The sequence below is a fragment of the Diceros bicornis genome, chromosome 21 (assembly GCF_020826845.1).
Source record: "Diceros bicornis minor isolate mBicDic1 chromosome 21, mDicBic1.mat.cur, whole genome shotgun sequence".
NCBI lineage: Eukaryota > Metazoa > Chordata > Mammalia > Perissodactyla > Rhinocerotidae > Diceros > Diceros bicornis.
In genome coordinates, this window is record NC_080760.1 from 15,384,332 (window position 1) to 15,409,849 (window position 25,518).

Consider the following 25,518-nt stretch of genomic DNA (forward strand, 5'->3'; position numbering starts at 1 on the left):
TGTTTTGGGCGCCCGGTTCATAGTAGCATTTATGCGTTAGGGTGGGAAGAACACTAGGCAAGGATTTAGGACACCGGAGCTTTAGCCTGGGTTCTGTTACTGACGCGCTATGAGAGCTTGAGCGGTATAAATCGCGCCCCTGTGCCAAGCAACGCACTAGGCGTATTCGCATGTAATTCCCTCTCATTTAAATCTATAAAGTAAGTGCTATGATTATTCCCATTGTAGAGAGGAGGAGACTGAGGCTCAGAAAGGTTGGATAAGTCGTCCAAGGGCTAGGAAAAATGGAGATTCATCTTCCAGAATCGGAGACTCGTGATAAAACTTTTAAGATTCCTTAATGCTTGGGCCATATGCTACACTTCTAATCCAGGAGACGCTAATCCTCTCTGGCCTTCGGTTTCTACCGTTGAAGATCTACATCAAGCCATTTTAGTGGAAGGTTAGTTAAGAAAAAAATTTTTTAATATTAAATCTAAGATGTATAGCAGAATTTGCATGCAATTTTAAGATAAAAGCAAGTACACTTTTAAGTGAAGTCTAAGGCCTAAAAATCTAGAGGCAGAGAACGATTGGGGGAGTTCCTATGACTGATGCTCATGTAGTTACTGTTGAAGTTCTACTGCCTCTACTGTCTCGCTCAGCTCAGGCTGCCATAACAAAATACCATAGACTGGGTAGCTTAAAACACAGAAATTTAGTTTCTCACGCTTCTGGAGGCTAGAAGTCCAAGATCAAGGTGCCAGCATGGTCAGTTTCCGGTGAGAGCTCTTTTCCTGTGGCTTGTAGAGGGCTGTCTTCTGGTTGTGCCCTTACATGGCAGGGACAGACCAAACTCTTTGTGTCTTCCATTCTGAGGGCCCCACCCTTATGACCTCATCTAAACCTAATTATCTCCCAAAGGCCCCATCTCCAAATGCCATCACACTGAGGTTAGTTTCAACATATGAATTTTGGGGGAACACAGTTCAGTCCGTAGCAACTACCTACCAATATCTACTTCTGTTTTCTTCAGTCTTAAGATGAGACCTGGGACAATATAGTACTCCATCTCATTGTAAATTCAAAACGTTAGATTTAATGGTCTTAGTCACATTCCACTTCTAAAATCCTGTTGCCTTCTCCCTTTTTCTTCTCTGTGCCACCATCATTTCTCATATTATTCAGTCCTGTATGCAGCACTCAAGACTGATGAATGGTTGCTCCAGGCTACACTAGCCAAAGTGAAGTCTGCAAGACGTGACAAGATGCAAGACATTTGTCCATTGGCACACTGCCTTACAGGATGTGCTCAATCAGCTCCTCTCCCTTCCTCCTCACCTTTTAAGTTTCAGCTTGCTGGTTACAGGGTGAAGGCGGCAAGCGAAGGAAGACCATGTCAAGGCATTAGATACCCAGGACTGTCACAAAGTCCAGCTCCTTGCAGGCATTAAGTCTAGAGAGCCTGGATGTTTGCTGGTAGTCATTAGTGTTGATTCAAAAATTATTTTTGGTTTCCCTCCTGGCACATGGTAGGATTGCACTTCTCTGCCCCCTTAAAGCTAGGCATGGCCATGTGATACTTTGGCCAAGAAAAATGTGAGTTTTTAAGAGCAATTCTCATCCCTGTCCCCTTCCATAGACTGGCTATACTCCAGACACAGTGAAGACTCCATTAACCTCTATCACTAAAGATAATGTGGAACAGAGCCTTTTTGGTCCCAAGTTGGACATGTATGAGATAAAAACTTCTGTGGTTTTTAAATCATTTGAGGCTTTAGGACTGTTCATTACAGCAGCACAGCTAGCCTATTCTGAGATGAATGGGTTGTTAATAAAGGCAAAATGAGGTTCTGAGCCATAGAAAGACTAGGCAGAACGGTTCTGGGCTTTGTCTCCTGGCTGTACCTTCTTGTTTCCTGTTTATTGATCTCATCCATTGGAGAACTTCATGAAGGCACATCTCTCTGCCACACTCACTACTGTATTCTAGGAACTCAAATATCTGTTGAGCGAATGAATAAACACTTAACAGGAAGGCGACTATACTTGGCCCTGACCAATTACAAATTTAGTTTCTCACAAGGTTTCAGGACATCCAGCACACCACAACACTCTGGTGCACAACAAACTACCCCAAAGCTAGTGGTTTAAAATACCTTATTCTTTCCCCCAATTCTGAACTCAGCTGGGTAGTTGTGCTCCACGTGGTATCTGCTGTGGCTGCAACGCCTCTTCACTCACGTCTGGTACTGTTGGCATGGCTGGAACAGCTCGTTGGCTAGAAACCTCTTTCCACCTTGTTTCTCCAGTAGTCACCAGACCTCTTTACACTGTGGCTCAGGGTTCCAAGAGGACAAGCCTCCATGTGCAAGTGCTTATCAAGCCTCTGCTTGATAACATCCCATGGACCAAATCGCACTGGCCCAGAGTCGATGTGGGAGGAGACTACACAGGAGTGCAAATACCAGGTGTGGTTCCTTGGGGGGCCCCCAGTGTTAACAGCCTACTCAATCTTGGGATCCTGAGGCAGGTAACTGAAGTCATGATGCTTCATTTTACAAATAAAGAATCAGACTCAGAGGTTAAATCATTTGCCCAGGATTACATGTCTAGATGGTAAATGGAAAAAAAAAAGTATCAATTCATGCTATAAATCTTTGGCAATAAGTCAAAGGTTTGTTATGGCCTTTTACTGTGTCTCATTGCCCTCTCCTTACCTTCAAACTACTTTCTCTTTTTCCGTTTCCTGATTCTCAGTAGCCAACTGTGGGCAACTTTGAATATCGGTGCTCAGGAAGATAACAGTATAGATAATTCAAAATGAAATGTGCTTTGTAGCATTATCCAAGTGAGTAGTAGATATTATATGAATAATATAGCATGCTCCAGAAACTCAAAACATTTCAAAGAAAATAAAGCTGCCTTGTAATGAAACCACTTTAAAATACCTGTGAATATAAGAGGAAAACCCTCTATGCTTCTCATCTTCACCAGAATGACAACATGCCAGTCTATAGTAAACCAGCTCTCCTTCTCTAAGCTTGCTGTAATTTTAGTTCTCTCCTTCCCGAGAAGGAAGGAAATGGTTGAGTCAAAGAATTAAGTCACTAGGAACTTGTAAGAAAGATCTACCAGAAGTGTACCCAAGTTTACAATATGAAGAAATTGTTTCCAATATCAATTGAGGCTTGAGGCATTTATTTAAAAATTTATTCATATTTACATTCACTTTACATTATTACATTTTAACATTCATCAAAAACTAAAGAGTTTTTAAGAATTTTTCAAAGTCCCGTACTGAGGCTTTGGCAATCTTTTCACAAAATATTTCATCAGGCATAGATACCAGTTTGTCCAAAGAGATGTAGTTAGGTTTTGCTGGATCATACTGTGCTCTTCCTAAATAGGTAAGAAACAAATGTCTTTCTTTGACTTTAAACAACCTTGTATTAAATACCTAGAAAAGAAAAAAAAAAGTTTAAAAAAAACATTATGCACTGAAAGATAATTAAAATGTTTATTTTGGTAAAAATGTTAATAGGCTAACAATTACAAAGTATTGACCACATGCTCAGTAACTATGATAAATGCCACAGGGTTTAAATCCTATGGCTTCTGCTAAGAAATTATGATTAAAAATGGACTCAAAACTAACAGAACAATTATAAAATAATTAAGGACTACATTGTAGGCAAAGAACATTGATTAATCCGGAGAGAGAGGGGAGAGGCTGTGAAAAAAGCAAATCTTCAGGCCTTGCCCCAAACGTCCTTAATCAGAAACTTTGAGAATGAGGCTCACAAGTCCTCCAGGTGATTCTGATGCCTGCCAAGTTTGAGAACCAAAGTTCAAGATCAAGGTCTATGGCATCAAAATATTTATAAGATTTCATAATCTGTGAAGCTTTCCTATATATTTTTTTAATTCCTGCTGCTGCCTCTCTCTGACTAGTATCAAAATGAAATGAACCTGGCCTCTACGGCAGCAACTAGGGCAAGTATGTTTTGCCCATCTCAGGGTTAAAATTCCCAACGAGTAGAGGGAGTGGCAGCAACTTTAAAAAGGAAGCAGGCTAAGTCCCTACAGCCAGCCACAAGACAGAAAGGAGAACTGGCGGATCTGGCCACACTTGAAATAGAACCCTGGATCTGAAGAGACATCTGTGAGGCTCCCTGGCAAGGCCCAAATGAACCACATTAGTATTATGTCTCAGGTTCTTCTCTTGGCTGTATTTCAGATACACTGGGAACACTTGACATGACACACAACCTCCAGGAGTCTTTCCTTATGGTCAAGTGGAAACAAAATAATAAGAGATCATTTGGAGAGGACATTATGAAAAACAATTGTTGAAAACTCAAGTTCTTTGAAAACCGTGATCAAAAAAACTACAATGTGGTAACTCAACAAGGGACTGGCTTGCTTTGGGAACAAAACATCTTTTTCTCTCTCTGCAAAAACAAATTACATGCTGTTCTGTCTTCATTTTGGTAACTAAATTCCCATTACCACATTATTATTTCTCATAAAAATGTAAGAAGCTTTTAGATGTATTTCTTTGGAAGTATGACTCCTATGCAGTGATTCTTGGCTTACAGAATTATCATACAACCTATAGAGAAGACGACAAATGACTCAGAAGCTCCCCAACTATTATTAATTTCCTAAATATAATAACACTTAGAAGCATTTATACAGCTTATGACCAGATATTATATTACTTCTCCAATGGTTCGAAGTGACTTTATTATTAGAGATTTGTGTGATCTTTCAAGTCCAAAAGCCACAGCTCAGATTGAGTTTTCTTTTCATTTTATTTCTTGGTTGTTGACCACCAGGGGCCACTTTGCCATTGTCAGAAAAATTTCATCCTGTCAATGATTCATTAAATTCTCAGGGATAAAAAGAAAAAACCATGGCCTGAGAATTACTGATCCCCTCTTGTCCTAGGTTGGACTCCAGCTCTGCCTCCACAGACACCCACAGTGGGAGAGGACGAACAAGGTTTAAGGGGATCCTGAATAAAACCCCTTTCCTTAACTAGTTCATCACCCTAACTGCTTTTGTTATCTTTTACCTCCCAGGATTGCTGCTTTGATGACTAAATTAGCCAGTTATTAAGTTATAATTGTTTCCCTATTTTTAATTAATCATAAAACGTGCCAACCAGAACTGTTATTTACATGAGAAAATGAGTTTTACGTTCCTGAGTTTTTCAAACACCAGGCAAAAATTTAAAGTCTATAGATAAGAGTTTCCTCGCAGCCCTACTGTCAATGTATTTTTCCATAAATGAGATGTTTCCCGCCCCCTAGCAATACTACCCAGACCCCTAGGAGTCTGAGAATCCCAATATAGAAACTGCAGTTCTACAACGGGCTTCCTAGAAGCTAGAGCTTTGGGTGCCTAAAATCTGTGTTTTTAAACAAGTGATTTTGATGCATCTGGTCAAGTTTATAGTTTCCTCTACTTGGAAAGTTTCTATCCATCTTTGAGACTCCACTCATCCTACTGACAACTCAAATGTCACTTCTTAGAGTGGCAGTATATCCTAGTTGAGAGCTTGGGTTTTTAGCTCGACTGCCAGAGTTCTGACCCTGGCTCTGCCCCTTGTTACATGGGTAACCTAGGCTAAGGTACTCAATCTCTTTATGCTTACTCTCTTCACTTGTAAATTAGAGATAACACTACCTACTTCATATAGTTGTTGTGAGGATTAAAGGAATTAATATAAGTAAGGAAGTAAAGACAGCGCTGGCACACAGTAAGCACTCAATAGCTGTTATTATTTCTATGATTTTCCTACCTCTTCTAAATTAAATGCTCTATAAGACATCTGGTTAAGACTCTAATATTATGTAAAGCAATTACATTTTTACAACCTGACTTCCACACCAGATTACAAGTTCCACAAGAAGAAAGACCATGTCTGATTGATTTTTGTATCCCCAAATCAGATTCTCGTATCATGCTCTACTGTCACTGAATTATCTACCAACCCAGGGGAAAACTAATTGTTATGCTTTTTAGTTGAAGATTACTTACTTTACAATTGTTCCATAAGTGAAATTTGCACCACTGCAGGCTTCTAACATTTATAATCTATATGTATTTGATGAAACAGAAAAATCCTCTGTAAAGGGCCCATTCCCAGTGAAGTAGGACAGGTAAATAAACATTACTATTTGTGAAGGAATTGTGCCAAACGCCGTCCAGTTCTGAGAATTATACTGAAGTCATATTTCTTTTGCCCATTTTTTTTTTTTTTTGTGAGGAAGATCAGCGCTGAGCTAACATCCATGCCAATCCTCCTCTTTTTGCTGAGGAAGACAGGCTCTGAGCTAACATCTATTGCCAATCCTCCTCCTCCCCACCCCCCCCAAAGCCCTGGTAGCTAGTTGTAAGTCATAGTTGCACATTGTTCTAGTAGCTGTATGTGGGACGCCGCCTCAGCATGGCTGGACAAGCGGTGCATTGGTGAGCGCCCGGGATCTGAACCCGGGCCAGTAGCGGAGCGCATGCACTTAACCGCTAAGCCACGGGGCCAGCCCCTCTTTTGCCCATTTTTTTTTTTAATAATTTTATTTATTTATTTATTTTTTTACCCCAAAGCCCCAGTAGATAGTTGTATGTGATAGCTGCACATCCTTCTAGTTGCTGTATGTGGGACACGGCCTCAGCATGCCTGGAGAAGCAGTTCCTCGGTGCACGCCCGGGATCCGAACCCGGGCCGCCAGCAGCAGAGCACGTGCAGTTAACTGCTAAGCCACGGGGCCGGCCCTTGCCCATTTTTATATCAAGAACACATATAAGTAAATGGAGTAGAGGGATCACTTTAATGAAATTCACTCTTCCATTTATCCAATGAATACTTACTGAGTGTCTATTCACACGGCAAACAGGAAAGATGGATCACTTGGATGAAATTCAATCATTTGTTCAGCACATATCTACCTAGTGCCTACTAATTGCCTGGTATAGTTCCAGGCACTGCGATTTCAGCAGTGGATAAATGAGACAAGATCTCTGCTTTCAAAGAGTTAACATTCTTGTGAACAAGCAGATAATGTCTCTCACTAAGTAAAGAACAGGAAAGTCTAATTAGCTTAGAAAATATAATTATGGCTTTGGCATGATGGCAAACTGGAGCTGTGTTATGCTTTGGTAGGAGAGTACTACAATATGGCTTAACTCATGGATTTAGATAGACTGTGGATAAGAAGTATATGCAAAATTCAAATGACCTTTAAAGGAAGTGATCTATTTCAAATTTAAATGGAGAAAAACACAAGAGAGAATACGTTAGATTCCAATGGGCAGGCCCAGCCCCATGGCTTATCGGTTCGGATCCCGGGGGCGCACTGACGCACTGCTTCTCCAGCCATGCTGAGGCCGCGTCCCACATACAGCAACTAAAAGGACGTGCAGCTATGACATACAACTATCTACTGGGGCTTTGGGGGGAAAAAAAATAAATAAATAAAATTATTTAAAAAAAAAAAGATTCCAATGGGCATAACAAGGAATAGGAAAAAACTATAGGGAAAGAGATTCATCACTCATTTCTCCTCCAGAGACATACATGTGTGCCCTATAAGTTGTAAACTTTTCACCAGTGATCCCTCTACTCTGTTTGCTAGATGTGTCTTGATAAAAAGATGGGCAAAATAAATATGACCTTAATACAGCTCTCAGAACTAGATCGCATTTGGTCCAATTCCTTCACAAATAGCAAGGAACTTTCACAAGTGAACAGCACTACGCCCCTAGAGAGCAGCTCTGGGTGAAGGCAATGCCGGCTCCTACAGACAGCTATGCACTCCTTACCTGTGGGAACCTGACAATGATGTGGTGGGGAATGTTCATCACATTGTGCACATAGTCGAAAGTCTCGGTAAGTTTCCTTTTATTTGCAGTTAACATCTTTGGGATTTTGGTGATCATATGTTGAATTTCATTATGTTTAAAACCTAGTTCAAGACGATAAACCTAAAAGAAAGTAGAATTGTTATGAATCATGAATAGGAATAGTTATTTTGATATATGCCAGAGGACACCTTGATTCTTTTAAAATTTAAACTAAGGACATTAAAATCTAGAGTCAGCTATGCCAATGCCCTTAAGGGATCATAGCTTCCTGCTTCCGCGGCAACCTGAATTTCAAACCCCTCTCCTGAGAATAAGATACTCACAGCATGGTGACCATCATGAAGATCACCAAAAGATGCTGTCGTAATTGTGAGACAGAATAAAGGTGGACACAGTAGGCGGGGTCAGGTTATCTGTATGGGCCCTATACCACACAGACCAGAAGTAAGATTTTCAAAGTGCTTTTTAAGCCTCTGCTCCCAAGCACACTCATATACGTTTTATCTGGAAAAACTACATGTCAAAATTCCAGACTGAGATGATAAAACTAAACACTCAAATGTGGGTTAGGTCCTCTGTGTGCAGTCATAGTATCCTATGCTCCCCCATTAATCCACTGCTCCTATCACTCTGCATGCTGCCCCCTAACTAGATTGTAAGCTCCATGAAAGCAGGGACTATCTCCCCAGCAGAGTGTGGGGGCAGGGGCTCACTAAAAATGTCTTTAACAACTGAATACGAAACACTTTAAGCACCTCAGAAAATAGGCCTTATATAATAATTTCAAATACTACTACAGGGGCCAGACCCGTGGCATAGTGGTTAAGTGAGTGCACTCCGCTGCTGGCGGCCCGGGTTCAGATCCCGGGTGCGCAGTGACACACCGCTTGTCAGGCCATGCTGTGGCAGCGTCCCATATAAAGTGGAGGAAGATGGGCATGGATGTTAGCTCAGGGCCACTCTTCCTCAGCAAAAAGAGGAGGATTGCCATGGATGTTAGCTCAGGGCTGATCTTCCTCACACACAAACACACTAAATAAATAAATTAAAAAAAAAAAATACTACTACAGCTTTGTATGCTGACTAGTCAGCTGCCATTGGCTCTATACTATTCTCCTGCAGGTAGGACAGTAACGAGTGTCTAGTATGTTCTGTGACAGAATTAGAGCTGGCAGTTGGCCCAGGTTCTAAGGAGAGCAATGTGCTGGTCACTACTCTCTTCACAGAAGTCTTTTGGATCCAGCCTCCAAAACTCATCTCCCCACTAAGTGACACAGACACAGACTCTCATACTGGGCGACAGAAGCAGTTTCCAGATACCATCCAGATACCTACTCTATTACTCTAGGATTATCGGTATCAATGTCTGCAAGGTAATTTACTCATGTAACACCTAGTCCACATGTGAAAATATTATTAACTAAAATAAACTGCTTGCTAGTTATTTATTATATCATTTCCTATGTCCATCATTTTAGAAATAACTTCTTTACAATCTAGTTTTCTTTAAGATGACAGTAGCAAAATGTATCCTCTTCAGAGGACTTAAACACTTAAAGAAAGCAGCTGATTTCTCAAAAGCTTGACGTCATCCTACCTTCATATTTTCTTTCACGGGCTCCAGACTTCCAGTGAGCAGCCTTGGGAGACGAACTACCAAATCTCTAGTCTAGAGTTATAAAACAAGCTATCATTACTATTTATGCATATTCAAGTAGTTTGGAAAACCAAGGCATTACTAGGAATACAAAACTAAAATTTCAAGTATGACCTGGTCAGAGAAATGCTAGGAACCATGGGAATATATAAATAATACTGTTTGAGGGAAAAATAAATACTGAAAACAAAACTTAAGGAACCAATTTGCTGGAATATTATACAATGATACAGCTATATGTTTAACGTAGCAGGTAATTCATTCTTGTTCATAAAATACCACACATTTATAGAATTCATATGGGCCAGGCATCTGTTAGAAACATGAGCTTTAACAGTTACTAAATGTAGCTGACATGGAAACATACAATTCTCCCCTTTCTTTACCTTCTTCACACTAAGTTCAAGTTCTTTCTGAAAAAATCCCAATCTGTTATCCAATCTTTCCACTGAAAAACTCAGCAAAAATGGTGCATTTCTGACCATCTGTGCAATATCTGCTTTACCGAAATTTTTTGATTGTAGATAAGCCACTCTAGAGAAACAAACAAAATACACATACATATGATAAACATTTACTAGTGTCACGCTACTTTCCCAAGTAACAACGGTTTTTAAAAAGGATCCTACACCAAAAACAAAAGACAAGTTAAAACATTCTATAATAATGGCCCAAATATGGTTAAAACAAAACAAGCATCCATCCAACTCTAGAAAGCTTTCCACTTATACTTGGAAATGGAAAATAATGCTGAAATCCACTAACAGACAGATTCTGTTCTCAGTGAATCTGACTTATTACTTGGTAGAAAAAAATGAAATACTTCTGTTTAAAAATTTTTTTTTGCTAAGAACAGAAAACACACAAATTAAGAAAATAAGAGATTCAGAACTCTTTTTACAAAGAAAGATCCTCAAGCATGGTTGAAACTGAAAGAGGAATTTTTAATTTTAGTACATTTACTGAGTATGTATTTTCAATAAATAATTCTTACTACAGTCTTTCAAGATGTATTTTATTAACAACTAAGAAATTTCCTGCTAAGTTTCTAGGAACCAAAATAAGGTAGTAAATTATAGAAGTTTGACTATAAAATAAAATTACTGATTTTTACAAATCTATAAACATAGCAAAAGGCAGTTTTATTAAATGCCTAAAATAAACCAGGACATGATCTTGCTTAATTCTCACCAGAAAAAAACAAAAAACAAACACAAACCTGTGAGTCAGGTAAATTTTCCACATTACATTTGAAGAAACACAGATTCAGAGAAGTTCAATAACTTGTCTTAGACCACCAGCTAACTAAGCACAGAGCTGAGATCTGACCTCAGGCATCCCTGCCTCTGACGCTCAGGATAGTCTCTACCACACATCAGAACCTACACTTTATACTCAAATGACTGTTACTCCTTTAAAGCAGTCCCTTAGAGGCCATGAGAGAAAAGACTGGTAAATTGAACTCCACAAAAATTTAAAATGCAAGGCCATCAAAGTCAAAGACAAGCGACAACCTGGGAAAAATATTGACACCGTGTCACTGAGAAAGAACTAATTTTGTTAATATGTAAAAGAATGCTTACCAAAAAGAGGGCCCAATTAAAAATAGCAAAGGACATACATAATTTATAGAAAAGGAAATGTAAATAGAAATTTGAGCTATGAAAAGATCCTCCAAACATTTGACGCTCCAAACATCATTTCCACAACGAGGCATTAGTTTTATCTAGAAAATGAACCAAAATCATAAAATGTGATAACACTGTATTAGTGAGGATAATAGGGAAATTGGCACCTCTGTACACAATTGGTGGGAGTGTAAACTGGAAAACAACTTATACAAAGGACAATTTGCCAATGTCTATTAAAATTACAATGCACATACCCTTTGACCTAGCAATTCCACTTCTAGAAAACTGTCCTACAGATATACGCCAACATGCGTGAAATGATGTAGTATATTTAAGAAGAGTCACTGCAGTCTCATTATGATGGTAAAGACTGGAAACAACCACCATGTTTACTAATAGGGGACTAGATAGATCCATAGTATGAACTATTCTAGGTTAAAAAGAAAAGGAGGCACCATGGGGCCGGCTCGGTGACGTAGCGGTTAAGTGTGCACGCTCTGCTTCTGAGGCCTGGGGTTTGCAGGATCAGATCCCAGGTGCGCACCGACGCACCGCTTGTCAAGCCATGCTGTGGCAGCATCCCATATAAAGTAGAGGAGGATAGGCATGGATGTTAGCCCAGAGCCAATCTTCCTCAGCAAAAATAAAAAAAAAAGAAAAAAGAAAAGGAGGCACCAATAAAAAAGAATCTAACTAATAGATATAGTTAAAGAAAGAAAGTAGGGTACAGAATAGTATGTATAAATGCTACCAATTCTGTGTATGTGTGTTTATGTCTATGTGTGTACATACATATACATATACGCTTGTGTGTGATAGGACATTCTTAGCAGGTTGCACAAAAACGTGATAATAGTAGCTGCCTCCATAGATGGGTCTTGGAAGGCCAAGGAGGGACAGGAATAAGCAGGCAGGAAAAAGGATTACTTTTTTTTTTTTCCTTTTTTTTGGCGGCAGCAAGAATCGATATCTGATTAAAACATTATCAAAACTGTTGTCTACCTTGTGATAATTTTTCTAATAAAACATTAACATATAAGACCCAACCAAAAAAATATTTAAATAATTTAAATGCAGATTATTTATATGAAAATTCTTACAATGAATCAAATAACTTTTTTATACATTTAAAATTTTCTTCATTAAAAAGAAAACAAGTATATGAAATCAATATTGTTACAGAAATTCTAGAAAATAAGACTGTTGTACATAGCAGAGCCAGAGGCTAAGTTCAATTAAATAAAGATCATCATACCCTTGTCTCTTCCACTAGAAGCTTATTTTTTGCTGTATATCCTTTTGAGTACATGTGGATAAATTACCTATTAAACAAGTCCAAGTAATTTTAAAAAATGCTCCACAGTTTAATTTAACAGTCAGCCAGGTTTAAGAACCGTTAGTCTACACTATCTATATGAGAATATTCCTTAGTTGTCAGGAGCATGTGTGATCTTGAACAAGTATCTTAAGCTCCTTTTAAGCTTAAGTTTGCTTCATAGAATTAAAGGTAGGGAGGTGATATGGTGGACTCTGAGCCAGGACTTTTTGAGTTAGACTAACTGGGTTTGAATCCCAGCTCTGCCACTTAACACTAGCTGTGTAATCTTGGGCAAATTACTTAAGCTCTCTGTGCCTCCCGTGTAAAACGGGGATATTATTAATAATGGTGCAATAGGCAGCCTCTGAAATGGCCCCCAGTGATCTCCACCTCTTGGTATGCATGCTTCCTTGGAATAAATCTTGAGCAACTAGGTCAAGTTGGTGTTTGAATGGGAGGGAATTAGTGTTCCTGACTAAGGAGGAGCAGAGCTGGATATGTCAGGTTGAGTCTACTAGAATCTTTCTTTCTCTTTCCTGATTCTAATAGCTTGTCTATATTAGAACAAACAGTAAGTCCCATGAAGGGAGAGAGCGTGTCTATCTTACATGGTTCAAGTCTAGCTCAGTGCCTTGCATATATAATAAGGGCTCAAATTGTTCAATGTAAGGAAGGTGGTTTTTTGTTTTGTTTTCTCCTAATTCAGATTTAAGGCATTAGACTCTGATGGTTCAAGGAACTGCAAAGCTCTCCGAAATGTAGCGAGGCTCAACGCCAGTGTGAGAACAGTCTCGGGGGAGAAGACTAGAGGCCGACCAGTTAGGAGACTGTTAATATTCTGTTACTTTGATTACTGCTAATGCAGTAATCTTCATGTGAAATGATGGTGACCCAAGGTAAAGTATTCAAAGTGAAGATTAAGAGAAATGCATTGACTGATTTGAGAGAGAGAAAAATAGAACTGATAGGCCTTGGTGATTCATTAGATGTGGATGCTAAAAGAAGAAAAGCCCAAGTTAATGCCAATATTTCTCACTTGGGCAACAGAATGAACAGTGGTCCCATTCAGTGAATCTGGAAACACAGGGAAGAAGTGATTTAGGTAAGAGGTGGAGGTGATGATGAATTCAAAATGTGAACTTAGGGACAGGGACTCTGTCTTGGTCTCTGTGGTGTTCCCAATGTCTAGCAGGATTCTTATCTCACAGATCAATACTATCTCACTGTACCGATTCTCACAGATTCACTAAATTCTTTGAAGTACAAAGATGTTTATGGAAGTGCTATTTAAAGAAGAGAAAAAAGGGGCCGGCCCCGTGGCTTAGCGGTTAAGTGCGCACGCTCCGCTGCTGGCGGCCCGGGTTCGGATCCCAGGCGCGCACCAACGCACCGCTTCTCCGGCCATGCTGAGGCCGCGTCCCACATACAGCAACTAGAAGGATGTGCAGCTATGACATACAACTATCTACTGGGGCTTTGGGGGAAAAAATAAATAAATAAAATTATAAAGAAAATAAATAAATAAAAAATAAAGAAGAGAAAAAGGAACAACCAAAATAGCCAACTTACGGAAATGATTAAGCAAATTATACAATAATTTGCCAAGAGAATGTCAAATGTCATCATCGAAAACTGGCCAGAAAAAATCATAAAAGTTCAGGCTTTCATAACTTTAAGTGCACTCTCAGATAATTTCGCCCTTTTTTAATGGATTTTTAAAAAAATTTATTATAGTTTCTGAAGAGAAATAGTTAAGTACTGACTCAGCACTAAGTTGAAAACATAAAAATAATAAGTGGGTAGTTGAATAAAAGAACAGTTTTAGATGATTTTGATCAAAGGTTCGTAACAAAACAATAACATTCATGTTCATTATCTCAGTAGATCCTTGTGCAGCTGAGACCTGAGAAATAGCTTACACACATGTTTCCTTCATAACCGATTCTTGGGTTACGTGAGAATCATTCTAAAAGCCCTACCTGGTCTTAAGATTTTCAAGGTCTTCAGAGAAAATAGCATAGTTTTTAGTCAGGAATGTTCCCAGTTGGTTATCCTCTATACCCAAATCTTTAAGAAACAGGAGTATTTGCTTAATGTCTTTTTCAAATTCCAGTCTCAAGAGGAGGTTGGCTGCATCTGGATGTTTTTCTATCTTGGCCAAATCCACTCCTGTAATAAATTACAAACACTGAACATAACTGCTTAGCTTAGTCATTAAACTTCATACACAGAAACACAAGAAATCACTGATGGAGATCAACAACCCATCCAAAGGAGACCTGAGATTGGCCAATAGAAACTTCTAAATATTTTTAAACTAAATTGGTTGAAGAAATAAAAATAAATTAAAGTGAAAATGTAGTATTTGTTTCACAGCACGTATAGAGGAAAACTGCATTTCGAGCTAAATTTCTACCCAAAAGAAATACACTAAGTCCTATTGACCTAGGATCAGCATCTTTATCTATGGTTTCTTGAATATTGTTTGAAGAATGCTTATGAGCCCCTAATGATCTCCACAGTAATTGTTTACCTGGTAATTCTGCAGGGTAACAAACACTATGAATAAATTGTTACTTTCTTTGAAGTTTATCATTTTCTTGGTTATAAGCATTATTTAAAAAATATGCTTCTGATCCTCTCCATAGGGGGAATAAAAATGACCCTATGTCTTACTCATTACTCCCTGTAATCTCCAGGTCTTTAGCACAGAGACAGGTACCTTGAAGGAGCTCAAGACATGGCTGCATGAGAAGGGGGAACACATGCGGCCCTCAAGTACACAACCAAGCAGAAAGGACACAATCTTTAACGTTCACATAGCCTTATAATCTTAGGTAATTTAAGTAAATGAGACAAGGGACGGGAGAGAGAGAAAGAAGGGAGACAGAGCAAGTTGTTATTTTTAACTATTCTTTGGTTATAGATATAATTAGATGTCAACATTAACTAGGCAGGGAATCAAAGTAACCTGTAATTCAAAATTCTCATTAAAACTGAGCATTTAATTCTCTCATCTTTTCCTTTTATCTGATTAAAAAAATAAACAAGAATAGGAAAGGCCTATTCCTTATTTAGAATAAAGATTTGAAGATAATGTAAAACCGTAAGTTTAGACTTAAATTTTATATTCTCAAAAATATTCTTCTGGTTAAAAATAACTCTCAAACTGATTTCTAGATGCAACTTTATGGTCTTAAATATAAAAGCAATGAAATAAAAACATTTTTTAATGGTGTCCACAACCAGAAAAATAAATTATAATTCCATATATTATTAGATCTAAATATAATTCTAAACCCAAATTTCTTGCTATTAAACAGGTATTACACAAGATGGTCACAAACAGAAAAAGGGATTACACACCCATGTGCATGCACGAAGAATAAAGACTGGAACCAGATCCAGGATGAACTAAAAATTTAGCATATCAAATCAATGGGCGAAAGATGGACTATTCATTAAAATATAATGGGGCCACTAGCTATAAATTTGGAAAAAAATTAAGAATTCCTTGTATATCTGATACAAAAATTGACTGATTAAGAATCTAAATGGGCACTAACTCTAAAACTACTAGAAGAAAACATAGAATTTAAATAATATTTTTGACTATATAAAAATATAAAACGTATGTATGGCTTTCTGTATGATATATATTTGTACAGAAAAAGATCTGGAAAGTTTCTCAACGAACTGGTAAAGTGGTTACTGGAAAGTGACACTGGAGATGTAGAGAAGGTAAAAGTTCTTTCTCTCGTAATATTTGCACTTTTAACAACTAGATGTAATTCTTTTGAAATTTAAAAAATATTAATAGAACAATAAATCAACGATTGGATAGATAGATAAATAAATAAGATAGAAACTAGTTCCAAAAATCTATGATAAATGGGGGAAGGGATGTTTTAAAAATAACATAAAGGGTTCAGACTTCAAATTTAACGAAATATTACAGCTTACATGTGCTGAAGTGCCTTGCTCAGCATGAGCTGTCACACCCTGACTGTGCTGAAACAGAAATCCTGAAAAGCTGCTTTTTAGCAGCAATAGGAGGGCAGAATCTCATCAGGAGAGCACACTGCTGTCAGCACAAATCACTTCGGCTTACTCACGATTTCATTAACTTGAAAAAATAGTCACTGAATGCCTACTATGGACCAGGCACTTCGGGAAGGCTCTGGGGACATAAAAAATGAATAATGCACGACTCTAACTTCCAGGTGACCACAGTCTAAGTTGGCTTTATCCCAGCAGTCCAGTAACTACAAATATTACCACCGTATTCAGTTATGGTTACACATATTTAGCATATCAATCAGGATCTGGCAGGCAACAGAAACTGTCCCAGAAGATTCAAATGAAAAGGACTTTAATGAAGGGACTCTATACAGTGGTGTGAGCAGAGTTAAGGGAACAAAGAAGGGCACCCCCAGTGCTCAAGAGACAAGAGAAGAAAAAGCATTACCCGAACTCAGAGGGAGCCGGAAGCTAGAGAGAAAAGGCTGCTCAGCAGGAGCAGTTGTCCTGGAGCAAGGCCTAAAGTTACACGACCCAGAGCAGGAAGGGAACAGGGAAGAAATACTCCCACCCACCCTCCCTCTCCTCCTGCAGGTGCCTCCACTGGCTGAAGCGGCCCGAGAAGCCAGCTAGCAAAGGAGCCCTGCTGCACAGAGGTTAGCGTCCTGGGATGTAGAACAGGCATAGAAAGGCAGAAAACAGAGAAGAACCAGGATATCTGAGTCCTCAAAAATACTGTCCGACAGTGCAATCATGGTTCCTCTAAGGCACTGTCATTTAAGTCACTTCTAAGACCAGCATGCAGATGAAGGAACGGCTGAAACATATTCCAAAGCTCTAAGTACACCATAAATTATTTAAAGGTAGGGACCATCGGCCAGCCTGGTGGCACAGCAGTTAAGTTCACATGCTCCGCTTCAGCGGCCCAGGGGGTGCAGGTTCAAATCCCAGGCGCAGACCTACGCACCGCTCATCGAGCCATGCTGTGGCGGCGACCCATATAAAGTAGAGGAAGATGGGCACGGATGTTAGCTCAGGGCCAATCTTCCTCACAAAAAAAGAAAAAAAAAAGGTAGAGACCACGTCTTATGTTTATCTTGTCTCACCATAGCAATTATCACAAGGCGAGGAAAGCTGTTCCAAAACGATGGTAGCTGGCTCTCCTGCTTACAGCAGATGTTGTCTCTCCCTCCATTGAGCCCACAGAACACTCTGTGTATCTCTCATGTGGGACCTATTATCTTTCATCCTTGCACTCCATTTATTCCTGTACATGTGTATGTGGATGCTTCTGAAGACTTGAAGCCTTCTGAGAACGAAGGCCATTCCCTACATTTTTGGGTAACTTGCCCAGGGACAGATAAGTAAACAATTATAGTAGTGTTATTAGTGCTAGGATCGAACTCAGCAGGAGGTGATGTGAGAACCCTGAGGAGGGTCACTCTGTTTGGAGGGTCAGAAGACATTTTAGAAGTTACTTGAACTTGAGTTAAGTTCTCCAGTTGTCTGAGCTGGCCAACCAAAGGAGGGAAGCAGCAAGTAGTGAAGCTAAAAAGGTAAGCCGGGGCCAGACCATGAAGAACTCTGATGCCATGGGACAGCTGTGAAGGATCTCAAGTAGGTCACTGACCTAGTCAGATTTGCATTTTAGAAACAGCACAACATTACAGAAAGGATCAGGGCAATGCTGATAAGAAGACTGATGAAAGTTCCTAACTTTTCAGTGAAAAATGAGGACCTAAACTAAGGCAGTGAGTGGAGAATGAGAAAGCCCATGGATTTGAGCGATTATCCCTTACCTATTCTGTTCCTCTCAATCCCCCAGGAGAAAGGAAGTTCATTATCTGGGAAAATCAAGTCAGAGAAGTGCCAGACCCAGAGATAATGGGAAAAGCAGAAGGCTGCAATAAGTTGCTAGACTGAAAATAAGAGGACTAAATAAATGTTTGCAGTGTAATCCCTTGGCTGCCTTTAACTGTCCAGATCCAAGTGCATCCTACCAGTCAACAACCTAAGATAATTATGGAGCAGACCTAGAGAAACCACCCAAATCAGGAGGACAGTGGTCTCCAGGAGGAAGGCCAGGAGGTAGCAGGGAAATGGAACTAATATATCATCTAATAGGGTTGACTGTAGGAAAAACTGTCCTGAGAAGCCATTGCAAGGTGTGAGAAAATTTAGCTCTAGGAACAAAAAATAATAATCAAATAAAAAACAAGGCAATTATTAACTCTGGGAAAATGCTGTACAGGAAGGAAAACAATCATGGTACACCTCCTGGAGAGCAGGGAGCAATATTTAGTCATAATGTAATCGCTGACTAATAATTTACCTAAAAATTGTTAATATAACTATATTGGGAGAATTGAAGAGAATAGGGGAAAAGTGTGTCCATACAAGAGATCAACTAATGTCTAAAACTAACGAACCAAGCAAAAGCACTATAAACAGTTACATCAACATTTAAGAGTTTAATACAAACAGAGCTAATAAAGTAGATACCTCTGGGGAATGGGATGCAGTCAGGAAGAAAGAAGCAGGGAGTATGGTTTTTTAGAAGCCTTTTTTACACTATTTGTCTAGTATTCATGTATATGTACTACTTTGATAAAGATTAAAAATGCTAACCTAAAAAGGCAAAAAAGTACGTGAAGCGTATACTCAAGAAGTACTTGTAGGTTACTCACTTACCTAGAAGCACTAACTTCTGCAGAGTCTCAGAATGATCCACATAGTCTCGAAGAGTGAATGAAACTGGGGGCAATGGAGGGTCTGCAATTATCTGGATAGCCTCCTCCTCGGAAACTGGCTGCAATGGAGACAATGGAGGCATCTCGTCCAGTCCTTTGAAGCCAGCCATGTGGAAAGAGAGAAGCAAGTTAGCTTTCCATTCTGCACACTTAAAGCTATTTTTACAAAGACAACCTTTTCCCTAGTTTGCTTCTTTTTAAATCTTGGGATCATTTCAGAATTAAATGTCTAAGAGATGCAAACATTTTCTACCTTCTAAGAGGTAAGGTTAAGAGTATTTAGAGGGCCGGCCCCGTGGCTTAGCGGTTAAGTGTGCGCGCTCTGCTGCTGACGTCCCGGGTTCGGATCCCGGGTGGGCACCGATGCACTGCTTCTCTGGCCATGCTGAGGCCGCGTCCCACATACAGCAACTAGAAGGATGTGCAACTATCACATACAACTATCTACTGGGGCTTTGGGGCAAAAAAAAAGAGGAGGAGGATTGGCAATAGATGTTAGCTCAGGGCCAGTCTTCCTCAGCCAAAAGAGGAGGATTAGCACGGATGTTAGCTCAGGGCTGATCTTCCTCACAAAAAAAATAAAATAAAATAAAATTAAAAAAAAAAAAAAGAGTATTTAGAGAGATCAACTACTGTTCCTCCAAGATAAGAAATTTGTTGGTCAATTTCTATTTCATAAGGAAGAGTCCTATACAAAATTCCTTTCCTTTCCTTCACTTTTAATCAGTGGGTAAGAATGCTAAAGACCAACTGACCTTCAAGTACATTTTCAGAAACAGATCAAGTCTACCACAGCTTGTTAACTTGGCCAAAAGTACAATATTCTACCAGCCTGAGTTGTATGAGTTAAAGTCACCACTTCCTGAAACATCTTTGTTTTGATCCAATCCCCTCTCCTCCAAGTAATTCTCAAATATGCCTCTAATAGGACGTCTATGATTCTGTTTCTACCTCCTGTAGTCCTTTGCTAAGTAACCCTCTCTAGTACAGCCTTGATTCTGAGGTTTTGTTTTTTTGTTTTTTCTTTTCTAGTCAAACACAGTATGGAAGACACCGTTAACTGCAACCTACCTTAATCAGGATTGTGATTTTCTGTTCTATTTTTTGCCTCTAATCACTACCCTTTCTCATTTCTTATAGCCAGCCTCTCCTCCCTGCCTCCCCAACCCCTCCAGCTTTCTTCCTTTCATATTCTACTTAACCTAATATTATCTCATTTGCAGTGAAATAATCCTTGCATAGGAATATTCCTAGAATAGGAAGCACAGAAGGGAGAGGACTGACTAAAAAGTGACACAAGGGAGTTTTTGGGGGTAATATAACCGTTCTATTTGTTGACTACGGTGGTTGTTACACAACTAAATGCCTACATCAAAATTCACAGAACTGTATATCAAAAAAAGGAAGATTTTTACTTGACATAAATTATACCCTAATAAATCTAATTACCACCAGAAAAAAAATTTTTTAAAGAATCTAAATAATAAAGTATTTAGAAAGCAAACATTATACATATAGGTATAAAATAATCTTATATATACTAACCTACTTGTTTTCTTAGTCAGTAAAATAAAGATACAGTAGAAGTAAATGAATAGAACTGACATTGTTCTTTTTCTTGCCTGGTACAAAGTGTGCCTTCAAATGGGCTAACAGAACGTAAACAGGTAGCTTGCTCAAACTACCAAAGTGAGGCAAAGGGGACTTTTTTGAAAGTTCAGAATTACCTTCTAGAGACAGCTCAGAATCAAAGTTGGGTATCCTTTGTGTCTTCTGCTCACTCACGGAAGGAAGCAGAGTGCTTTGGGCAGAATTATTCCCCTGCCTGCTGCAGTTGGTAGACTGGGAACTACTCCATAAGGAGGAAGTCCTGTAAGTCTTAAATCCCCATTGGAGAAAGCAATTGTCAGAGGACCTCCGAGGCCGAGCAGAAACGCCATGCAACAATGTCTTCCCCGGTCCCTGAAAACGCTGTCCCAGTTGTGTAGTAGTAACGAGGCTGGTCAATTTAATTGATTTGAACCATCTGGGTATCTGTTGGGCTGATAAGGCCATTTTTCTTAAAGTAGCCTACAAAAGAGAAATATAACTGTCAAGAACGAAAAACTTACTTTAGTTAAATGTTTAAAACAGTAATCAAACAACAAAAAGATAAACTAGAAAATTTTTTTCTAATTAAACGGTGTTCAATAAATTTATATGACTAAAGTAGTCAGATGTTTCATAAGCAAAGGAAAAGCCAAAAACAAGGCAGTCGCAGTTACAAACCAAAAGACAGGAACTTCTGAACTAGAAAAATAAAGATATGTTTTACAATTTAAAAACAAAAAGCAAAATCACTGGTGTAAGAAAAACATTTAAAACAAAAATCTGTAAATGTTCAAATTACAGCTGAACCCAATAATCTGTTAATTTAATAACTGAAAGAAAATAAGGTAATTTAGCATTCTTGAAATTTGGTTTGAAGGATGTTTAAGAAGTAGACTTCTAATCAAAATAACACTGAATTATTCAAATGCATCTTATGTGTATACATTAGTCACAAAATAAAAAACAGGAAGACATCTATTTTGTCTTGAATCATCAAAATATTATAATTGCTATCTAGAAGATTGTTTCTTGCTTTATCTTCAGGGCTGAACACTATTGATTATTTCACAGTTAAAGCTGTTCCTCAAAAGGGAATTGAGAGCCAGCCCTGACGGCCTAGTGGTTAAAATTCTGTTCCATCAGCTTTGGCAGCCCAGGTTCAGTTCTCGGTCGAGGAACCACACCACCCACCTGTCAGCAGCCATGCTGTGGCTGGCGGCGGCAGCTCACACAGAAGAACTAGACGGACTTACAACTAGAATATACAACTACATACTGGGGCTTTGGGGAGGGGGAGAAAAAGGGAGAGTTGAACAAAACCAGTTTTGTCAAATTCTGTTTGACTGTAGGAAAAAAAGAAAAGAAAAGCCTTCAAAAACAAAAAAAGGTCAAAAGTAGCAAGGAAAACAAAGTGAAAGAAATTCATAAGCACCCAGCAATGAATTCATGTATATTATGACTAAAAAAGCAATTGTTTTTAAAAAGATTTTTAGGGGCCGGCCCAGTTGCTTAGTGGTTGAGTATGTGCCCTCCGGTTCAGCGGCCCAGGGTTCACAGGTTCGGATCCCAGGTGTGGACCTACACACCACTCATCAAGCCATGCTGTGGCAGCATCCCACATGAAAAATAGAGGAAGATGGGCACCAATGTTAGCTCAGGCTCAATCTTCCTCAGCAAAAACAGGAGGACTGGCAACAGATGTTAGCCCAGGGCCAACCTTCCTCATCAAAAAAAATAATAAAAATAAAAAAAAAGATTTTTATTAGGAAAGGCTGTTGCTACTTTAAACTCCAGGACTATGAAGGAATTTTACATTTAGCCAGCTTAAATAGAAAAGTAAATCTGATGCATATAATTTTACTTTCAATAAGATAATCCACATAAAACACAGCATGGAGTCCAGCATATGGAAAATGCTCAACAAATGTTAGCCTTTATTATTATTATACATTACACAATCAAATATAAATGAATTCTGCTGAATTAATTGTTGCATATAATTTTTTGCTTGGTTTTTCTACATACTGGAATTCAGCTTGTTTTATGCTCTGAATTAGGCCAAATTCTTTAGGGTCTAACCTCGTGGAGGTTTGTAGTTTGGGGAGTCTCCTGAAAGAGATTTATAAAAGTGAAAGTCTCATTGTCACTCTGAACTGAATTTAGAAAGGAAATAAGTGTTCACAATAGCTTTGTGGGATAGGTGATTTTTGTTAAATTTTGGTAGGAAATGAGCCTCCAAATCTGTCAAGTTTTCCCTCAAACCCACAACATTCATTCTCTGCACAGCAAAGTCATAGGGCACTAAATTAGAAGCCACAAGACTAAATTTCTCGTGGGGGTCTAGCACAATGACTGGCCCATGATGGGGGTTAAATAACTCTTCCTTAAATACCAATTTTTTTTAAAGGTTAGGGGTACAATTAGGTAACTCTTAAGGTCCCTATCAGCTCTAAAATGTTTTGACTTCTAAGTTTGTCTATGCATTTTGTCCTACTTCAAAGCAAACTCCTGAAATCACAAATTCACTCTGAAGCCTTTCCAGGCTCAAATTAATATTCCTCACACATCAGGCAGATTAACTTTTGAATTCAATCCATACTCATCAAAAGATTTTTATACATACAATCAATGTTTATCCTTCTATTTTTATTTACAAGCGCACTATCTTCTCCACATCACCATTTCATTGCTGTGTATACCTCTTAACAATTGATTAACTGTTCGTTCACGAGAGCAGGGCTGGGTCTCATCTCTGGATCCACCCTCCCCGTGTCCAGCGCGTCGCTCTGCTCCCAAGTTTGTAGGACGGAAAGGGATCCATTGCAACAACGGTTAACTCATTTGCCTACATAGTATTCAAAAGCGGGTAAGGCCTGTACAGATGTGTATAAAAGCCCTACACGGTGATACCTTCTAACACGACTCTTTCATCAGGAAGATAAAAGAAAAAACCCTGAAAGAATTCTAAGTCCATTAAAACATCATATACTAGTTCTCAACTGTGTGCCTAGTACTTCGCTAGGAATAGGAATCAACATCGAAATACTGTTTTTCGAGGGTTCAAGATTTCTACCTCTGTAAAGCTGATAAACGACAGCAGGAGATGAAAAGGGGGTGGGAGGACGGCTTCGTAATAAGGGGCGTTTCATCTACTGGTTGCCGCCCTCCCACGGCCATTTTAACTATTCCGTTTCAGTTCCCCACACCGAACATCCGCAGGAAGACAGCTGACACGCCGGCCTTCCTTCCGCGTCCTCCACAAAGCGCACTAAGAAACCAGCAGGGTCGCGTTCTCGTCTCATCAGTCAGGGAAAAAAAACCTAAACTAATCACCCCCGATTGAGCCGCCGAGTCCGAAAGCCCATGAAGCCCCGGGCCGCGGCCTAGACGCGGGTGGGTGCGGACCCGAAGCCCCGTCGCGAGCGCGCCCCTCGCGCTGCGGCGGCTCCCGCCTTACCTGTGGCGAGGCCTGTGCCGGGGGTCGTCTCTCGCGGTGGCCGCCGGGCTGGCCTGGCCGCGCGTCCCCTCCGGCCGCGCCGCACGCCCGCTCGTCCGCCCGCCGACCCCGCGCCGCGGCGCTCCCTCGCCCACGTGGGCTGCGGCCGGAGCGGGCGAGACCATCTGCGAGGCTGCGCGGGGGGGGAGCAGGCGGCGTGCGGGGACACATCGGGCCGGGGGCCACGGCTCCCCTTCTCCTGCTCGCCCCTCCCGTCCGGCCTCGTCCCCTGGGAATCTAAAGACACCGTGCGGCCATACAGATTCCTCTCCCAGGACGCCAGCGGGGACACGGCCGGCGGCGCCCCCCGCCCAAGGCCGCGTTGGCGGCGCTGCGACCCCGCCCTCCCGCGCCGGTCCTGCCCTGGGCGCCCAGCCTTTGCTCCGCTCCAGAGCCGGCCCCGCTGTCCGGCCGCCTGCTCGCTGCGGCTCGTCATCCCTGCGGTCCCAGCCTCCACGGGCCGGGACCACCGCTGCCGCCGCAGGACGGGGAGGCGGGCCATGGCGTCCTGCGTGGGGAGCAGGACCCTGAGCAAAGATGATGTGAACTACAAGATGCATTTCCGGATGATCAACGAGCAGCAAGTGGAGGACATCACCATCGACTTCTTCTACCGGCCGCACACCATCACCCTGCTCAGCTTCACCATCGTCAGCCTCATGTATTTTGCCTTCACCAGGTGTGTGGGCCGGGCCGCGCGGGGGGCGCGCCCTTGGGCGAAGGGAAGGGGCGGGCGAGAGGCGGTGGCGGGGAGCGTGGCCCGGTGTGGCTCTGTGGGGAGGAAGCGGGCTGGCTGCTCCAAGCATACGCTCGCAGACCCGCTGCCCACACAGCTCCTCCAGCGGCCCGGTGTCTCCTAGCACACCCAGCTTCCTCCCCTACAGCTCCTCTGGACTGGCGCTCGCCCCCACCCTCCACCCCTAACCCCCTCGATACCACCTCTCCCATACAGCGCCTCGGGCCACATCAGGAGCGCTCGCGGGTCACCCAGCACGACCCCTGCCCCCCGAACTCAGCATCGCTCCCCACACACATCACGACACGGCCCCCTCCTCTCCAGCCCCCGTCTCTGCCCAGCACACCGCATGAATCATCTCGTATGCACCGCTTTCAGCACATACCACCACACACAGAAAACACCCCAGTCCACAGCGTCTCCACGCACCATACACAGGCCCAGGACACAACCCACACCCCTTCCCGTG

General features: G+C 40.8%; 2 protein-coding genes across 2 annotated transcripts in view; one reads left to right on the forward strand and one right to left on the reverse strand.

Moving 5' to 3' along the window:
* Window positions 1–3,163: 3,163 nt before the first annotated feature.
* Window positions 3,164–24,370, reverse strand: MTERF3 (mitochondrial transcription termination factor 3). Its single transcript, XM_058564667.1, has 8 exons — window positions 24,275–24,370; window positions 20,955–21,297; window positions 19,169–19,321; window positions 14,437–14,626; window positions 9,895–10,042; window positions 9,449–9,520; window positions 7,810–7,971; window positions 3,164–3,439 (listed from the first exon to the last, which is right to left on the reverse strand). The coding sequence occupies exons 2-8, from the start codon at window positions 21,280–21,282 to the stop codon at window positions 3,245–3,247; spliced, it is 1,248 nt and encodes a 415-aa protein (XP_058420650.1). The 5' UTR covers window positions 21,283–21,297; window positions 24,275–24,370; the 3' UTR covers window positions 3,164–3,244.
* Window positions 24,371–24,718: 348 nt separating this feature from the next.
* Window positions 24,719–25,518, forward strand: part of PTDSS1 (phosphatidylserine synthase 1) — a 63,767-nt gene continuing 62,967 nt past the window's right edge. Inside the window, exon 1 of the mRNA XM_058564668.1 lies at window positions 24,719–24,992. Coding sequence (XP_058420651.1) covers window positions 24,814–24,992 — 179 coding nt within the window. The 5' untranslated portion in view covers window positions 24,719–24,813. The remainder of the gene's footprint in view (window positions 24,993–25,518) is intronic.